The sequence below is a fragment of the Octodon degus genome, unplaced genomic scaffold, assembly GCF_000260255.1.
Source record: "Octodon degus isolate 3935 unplaced genomic scaffold, OctDeg1.0 scaffold00107, whole genome shotgun sequence".
Taxonomy (NCBI): Eukaryota; Metazoa; Chordata; class Mammalia; order Rodentia; family Octodontidae; genus Octodon; species Octodon degus.
Genome location: NW_004524683.1, coordinates 7560202 through 7567271, shown reverse-complemented (window position 1 = coordinate 7567271; position 7070 = coordinate 7560202). Strand labels below are relative to the sequence as shown.

At 43.1% G+C, this 7070-nt stretch overlaps 1 protein-coding gene across 1 annotated transcript in view; it reads left to right on the top strand.

Moving 5' to 3' along the window:
- Window positions 1–7070, top strand: part of Rad54l (RAD54 like) — a 32080-nt gene that overhangs the window by 11545 nt on the left and 13465 nt on the right. Inside the window, exons 4-8 of the mRNA XM_004639174.3 lie at window positions 3996–4056; window positions 4729–4864; window positions 5272–5341; window positions 5450–5738; window positions 5960–6084. Of these exons, the coding sequence (XP_004639231.1) occupies window positions 3996–4056; window positions 4729–4864; window positions 5272–5341; window positions 5450–5738; window positions 5960–6084 (681 nt within the window). The remainder of the gene's footprint in view (window positions 1–3995; window positions 4057–4728; window positions 4865–5271; window positions 5342–5449; window positions 5739–5959; window positions 6085–7070) is intronic.

The window sequence follows — 7070 nt, the reverse complement described above, 5'->3', positions numbered from 1 at the left end:
ACACTATTAGAACAAATCCCTCTATTCATTTAGAGAATGTGACTATATATCTACCAAAACCATTTTGAATACACAAAATGGTCATTCATCTATATCCCCTTTGCTTGTTTAGTTCCATCATTTAAATTTTATAGGTGTGTGAACTCAGCAACATATTCCAAAATAGTCCAGTAGTCCATAATAGTATTGGGTCTTAGGGGACTGGGGAGATGGCTCAGTGGAATAAGCGCTTCCCTGGCAAGTGCAAAGGCCTGAGTTCAATCCCCGGTTCCTCAAAAAAAAGAATAAAAAAAAATAGTATTGGGTCTTCCACTTGACTGGCAATGTCAGAAGTTATTGACCTGAGTCCCCTACAGCTCAACATGCAACATGGCTGTATTTCTTGTACTTCATTTTTATACTTTTCTGCTGGATGGTTAAGACCAAGATAAAGCAAGACCTATGTAACAAGAATTGTAGCTTTTGGGTCTGATAAGGTCAGTCACATCCCCTCAGGATTTATCCTGAGACCCTGTACCTCTGATTGTAGATCCTTTGTCAGTGTTAGCCATGTGGATGAGTCATGGCCATTGCTTGGCCAATTTGCTTTCTGTGAAAGCCTGAGAGAATATTTTCTCTCCATGTGACTCTCCTTAGGCACACTCTACATCATTGATCACTTTCTTCTTTGGCCCCATAATTTCCTTGATCAGAAAATTTGGGACACAACTGAGTTACATGATGTTACAGTACAAGTTCTCATATGTCCTGAGTCTTAATTGACCTTGGAAGGCTAGGGCGAAAATGTTGGCTTTCCTTGCAGCTCTCCTTTTTCTCTAATTTTTGGTCTGCAAACTTAGGTTGTTAACCCTCCAGAAGAGAAGCTTATTTTTATTACTATACAACCTAGGCTGTTGAGCTTAACCTCACTATCTGTCTGAATATTGAACATCTTAGGCATAACATGGAACAGGTATTTTTCATAAAGTATTGATATGTTAAACTTTAAGTCCCTATAGAATATGACCAAAAAAAAAAAATAGGAATAAAGAATTATATATGTTTACACATAAGTCCAGAAATCTAACCATATACAACATTATATCAGGACAGTCAGGCAACACTCCTTTTCCTGTCTCTTGAAGCAGGCACTTTAAACCACTGAGCTATCTCGCTGGCCCAAGGACCTGAGTTTCATCCCGGGTACTGCATGTTGTGTTGGTTCCAGAATCTCAGGAGTGTGTACCAGCCTGGTTTCCGTGGCACATGCCTGTAATCCCAGTACTGGGGAGGCTGAGACAGGATCACTACAAGTCCAAGCCACATAGCAAGACCCTATACCAAATAAATAAAAGATTTTTTAAAAAGTATATTAATCTAGGTGTGGTGCTGCACACCTGTGATTTCATAACTTGGGAGGCAGAGGCAGGAGGATCACTGAGTTTGAGGTTAGCCTGGGCTACAAAGTGAATTTAAGGCCAGCCTGAAGTGCATAGCAAAACCTTGTCTCAAAAAGACAAGAGGGAGAAAAAAAAAAAAAAAAAAATTGAAGCCAGGTATCTTATTTATGTTCTTTCTTACTGGGACTCAACACCCATGATTGAAGGAAAGATTTATCATGTTTCACAGATGGTAGAGGTTTCATAGTCAGCTAGCTCCAGGTAGAGGAATTTGCCCATGGCTGATTGTTAGAAGCACAGAGAAAAAAAGGAGGAGTGGGGCGGAGGGAAACCCTTACAGGCCCACACAGAGGATGTGGCTTCCTCTGACCAGACTTTATTTAGCTATAACTCATCATCAGTGGACTAATCCATTGGTGAGTATCATGGCCCCCTGGTCCAGTCATCTCTCAAATGCTCCCAAATTATGAACCCATGAGACTTCAGCCAATTATAAACCATAACACTGGTTGTGGTGAGGTGTGATTATAATCCTCACACTCTGGGAGGCTGAGACATGAGATCCTGCATAACTTAGCAATTTAGTAAGACCCTGTCTCAAAAAGATAAAGGACTAAGGGTGTAGCTCAGTGTAAAAGTCCTGGTTTAATTCTTAATACCACATAATGAAAAAAAAAAAAAAAAAGTACATTGAAGCTGGACATGGTGGTATACACTTGTAATCTTAGCTATTAGGGAGGCTGAGGCAAAAGCATCCAGAGTTGAAGGCTATCCTGCATACTCCCATCTCAGGTGAGGGAGGGAGAAGGGGAAGGACTGAGGGAAAGAGAGGAGCAGAGTTGGATTCCCTCAGACTACCCATTTGGGACCCATTCTGTTCCTCTCTAGAAGCTTTCTTTCAGTAAGTACTTCCTACTCTTAAAAAAATAAGAAAGAAAATTGAATTTCTAGAAATTTATGATGATTTATATGTGTAAGGAAATGGATTTGAATATAAAAATATGCTGGGTTCAATGTTGAATGCCTGTAATCCCAGCACTTGGGAGGCTGAGGAAGGGGAATCATCAAGAGTTCAAGGCCAGGGCTGGCCAGATAGCTCAGTAGACTAAAGCACCTGCTTAGGTAGACTCAGGGGCATGGGAGGTTGAGGGGCATACATGTGTGCCGTCCCTGCCCCTGCAGCTTGCAGACAGGGAATGAGACTGGGTGTGGTGGCAAGGGCGCCTGTAATCTCAGCACTTGGGAGGATGAAAATGAGAATCACTATGAGTCCGTCTACATAGTGAGATCCTGTAGACCCTGTACTAAATACATAAAAAGGAGAAAAAGAAGTTAAGGCCAGTGTCAAAAAATTTTTTTTTCCTCAGGATAAAACAGCATTGCTTTTTTCCCTTTGTAGGAGATGGGAGACTTTTTTTTATTACTTTTTTCTGTCATGTGTCTCATTAGAGTTACCTGTAGGTTCTCTTCTTTTAGATTCTCTGTGTTATTGGGGTCCACGTCTTTTGTTGAGGTTCACAGGTGATTGTAATTCTCCAGAGTATTCAGGTGTGTATGGACCAGGCTTTTATGGAGTTGTCAGCATTAATTTCAGGTTAATGCTCCATGTAGGTCTAGAGTCCTTGAAATAGTGCTGAGTCCAGACAGAGACTGCTGCCGAGGCTTTCTAGGCTTTCCTGGGCCTGCTTCCTGTCACCCTTGTCCTGCTTGTGTTTTCATGGTAATGGATATACCTTTTTTTGGGTCTTCTATGGGTGAAAGCTGCTGGTGCACGGATGATCTATGTAGCTATATGCAAACAGGGTACATTGGAGACCAGGTTGGCTACAAGGTACAAATTAGGGTCCAAGAATCAGAAAAGTGCTGTATTTGTCATGGCTGTGTGATTTGAGAAAGTGACTTATGACTTACTTTAAGCCTCAGTTTACTCATCTCTGAATGGAATGGCATTCATATATGGATCTTACAAGGCTGTGAGGATTAGATGGTAACATGAATGTAAGACACTTAGCTTTGCACGTAGTATACATTGTTAGCCATTGTTATTGTCATTTTTGCTCTTGTTATGATACTCATAATACCACACTTTGTATTACTGCCACCATTCCACTTTGATGGGCTGTCTAGTTCTCGAGGAGGCTAATGTGAGAATTAGATACAGTAGGCATAGCTGATGTGGCCAAAAATGAATTAAGGAGTGAAGTTGTAGCTCAGTGGTAGAACCAAGAGCCTTAGCATTTGCAAAGCCCTAGAGTTAACCCTCCAGCAAAACAAACAAAAACAACAACAATTTTTTAGAAGAAGAATCATAAGGTGTGTGTTGGAACACCCATTGGAATTCGCTGCTAGTATAGTGTAAGTAAGTATAGGGTGGTTGCTTCTCCAGGTGCTAGGGAAGAGCCAGGTGTCCTCACTGGCATGGCCTCACACGAGCACATGAATTCTGAGCTCATGGTTGACTGAGGCTGGGTACCTCTGTTGTTCCTGTGTATTGCAAAATGTTACATGAAAACCTAAACATGAAACTGGTGCAAAACCCAGTTTGGAGTATATCATAATGAAACCATCCTGCAACATTTCCTGTTGGTTCTGAAACTCTTTTTCCTTTCATTTTAGGAAGCATTCATTCGAAGCATTTTGTCAAAGCCTTTTAAAGTTCCCATTCCAAATTATCAAGGTAAAATGGATGCCTTTAGGTTTTTTAATCAATATATATGAACATACCTGCTTTTGAAAATATAGCTTTAGCTGGGAAGTGGAGATGCCAATTCAGTGATGACTATGTTTGAGGTGACTCATGAGGCCTGTGAAAGTCCAATTAGCCTTTGCAAGGGTTGCTGGGACTGCAGCCCTTCATCTCCTTGGTGGAGGTGGCCAGTGCTGGCTGATGGATCTAGCTTCCGTCAGTCCAAGTGTATTCATTAGCATTTCCTTTATGAGGTTAACTGTGTGGGAAGTCTCATTTCTGCAGTTTTCCTCTGTCCGAGGTTGGCCACTGCATTTCTCTAAAACTGGGGCTAGTGAAGAGGGAGACCAGTGTTTAAGAGCTCTCAGACTTGAAAAGCCTCTCTGGGGTTTCAGACCTTCTAAGATTGACTTGAATTGAAATGAACATGACTTGGCCCTTTAAAAATTTGTATTTATATGAGAAAAATAAAATAGAGCCTTGGTGTTACCCTGAAGTGATAATGGTTAGGTAGAGGTACCCACTGGGTTTAGAGGTGCTCTTGGAGAAAGTGGTTCATGTGAGATCCCAGGAAAGGTGATGTTAAGCAAGAGCATTTGAGCTGGACCTACTTAAACTCCTGAACATAGAGGTTTAGGTGATGAACTGACTGTTGGTTTCTAGGTCCTCTGGGCTCTCGGGCATTGGGCCTGAAAAGGGCTGGGGTCCGTCGAGCCCTCCATGACCCCCTGGAAGAAGGTGCGTTGGTTCTGTATGAGCCTCCCCCATTGAGTGCCCATGACCAGCTGAAGCTTGACAAGTATGTGCACTGGTATTTCTCTAATGATTTCAGTCTTCTAAAAATGAATGCCTGGGAATGGTATTTCAATATCATTTCTTTTTGGGGTTGAAATAAATCATCAGAGAGAGGTCCTGATTGCTTCACGATCTGGAGAGTAGGTGGTTGGGAAAGGAGAGATTAGTGGGAATCCCTCAAACTCTTCTGGCCATGCTTACTTGGGAGATGTGATCAAAAGCCAAGAACACAAGGGACTCCACCCTACTTCCCTAACTTTCTACCTCCAGAGCAGGACCTGGCTTTGCATTTGTTAGAGGCCACAAAGTGTGCTCTTTGGCTTCTGTGGCTTCTGGGTTAGCAGATACGACGTTTTGCGTGGGCGCCCTTGCTGTGGCGGACTCACTGTGTTTTCTGTTGTGCTTTCTCAGGGAGAAACTCCCCGTCCATGTGGTTGTTGATCCTGTTCTCAGTAAGGTTTTGAGGCCTCATCAGAGAGAGGTAAATGATGGTGAAAGAAATGAGGTGGGTTGGGGTTGAGCTAAGAGATCATCTCCAGGCCTGAGTCACCATAGGTGCCCATGTAGATTGAACATTTTTATCTTCCAGGGAGTGAAGTTCCTGTGGGAGTGTGTCACCAGTCGGCGCATCCCTGGCAGCCATGGTTGTATTATGGCTGATGAGATGGGCTTGGGAAAGACACTACAGTGCATCACATTGATGTGGACACTTTTGCGCCAGAGTCCAGAGTGCAAGCCAGAAATTGACAAAGCAGTGGTGGTGTCACCCTCCAGCCTGGTGAAGAACTGGTACAATGAGGTCGGGAAGTGGCTTGGAGGAAGGATTCAACCTCTGGCTATCGATGGAGGATCTAAGGATGAGATAGACCAAAAGCTGGGTATGGGCCTAAATAGAGACAGTTCTGCTTTTCCACCCAGCCTGCTGCTTGCTCATGTGTGTACTCATTTGTGGCTGTGGTTGAGGCCTGCCATGGGTAGAAGAGAACTCGTTGAAAATAGTTGAAAGTTATTTGCACGCTACATTATTACAGAACTGTGATTTTAGCATTTTTCTTTAGGATGTTCTGATCGGCTCCCTGAACAGTTTTTTCTGTTGTAGAAGGATTTATGAACCAGCGTGGAGCCAGAGTGCCTTCTCCCATCCTCATCATTTCCTATGAGACCTTCCGCCTTCATGTTGGAGTTCTTCAGAAAGGAAGTGTTGGACTGGTCATATGTGATGAGGTACTGTATGCTGAGCAGGCTGGGGAGTAGATCTTGCCACATCTTCTCATTGAGCAGTGCTGCCCAGGGCTTCACTAGTCTTTGAGGAATGCTGAGGATGGAGGATGCTTCCTTGGAGGAGACAAGTGAGAAGGAGGGCCTGTATAACATCTGCTGAAGGAGGGTTTAGACTGCTTGGGACTCCAGGAGAGTGAAGTGTTATGGGCTGATTGGTTTTGTTGCCTCCAGAAAGTATTCTTAGACCTCCTACACTGAAGGAGGAGGGGGAGATTTGAATGCTTAGAGAGACATGGTACAGTGTTTAAGGGAACTAGGTTCTATGGTGAGAGGTTTTTATTTAGATCCTGGCTCTGCTGCCTACCAGTAGTGTGACCTCACACTTTACTTAAACACTTGAACTTCTTTTTCTGCGTCAGGAAAGTGAGATAATAATACTTGGCTGATAAGATTATTGTGGGCATTCAGTGACGTAAGTAGAGGAAAGGCCTTTTCCCAGTGCCTGTTATATCATAAGCCTTGAGAAATGTTAGTGCTGGTTTTTATTCTAGACTGGGGAACTTTTGTGAGTAGAAGCATGGAGATAGAAACCCTTGTTGTAGTACTAGTTTGTTCCTTCTTTCTGAGTCTACTCACTATGTAGCCCAGTCTAACTCAAACTCTTAGTCATCCTCCTGCCTCAGCCTCCTGAGTGCTAACCCCAGGGCTTTTGTGGTGCTGGTCATGGCAGCACAGGCCTGTAATGCCATCACTTGGGAGGCTGAGGCAGGAGGGTCATTGGGAGTTCAGGGCCAGCCTGGCCTCCAGGTCAGTCTGAACTGTATGGTAAGATCCTGCCTCAAAAAACAAATAAATAAGTAAATAAATAAATGGCTTTGTTTTTAAAATTTTGTCAGTGGAATAAGCGCTTCCCTGGCAAGTGCAAGGGCCTGAGTTCAATTCCCGGTTCCACCAATAAATAAATAAATAGTAAAAATATTTAAAAAAAA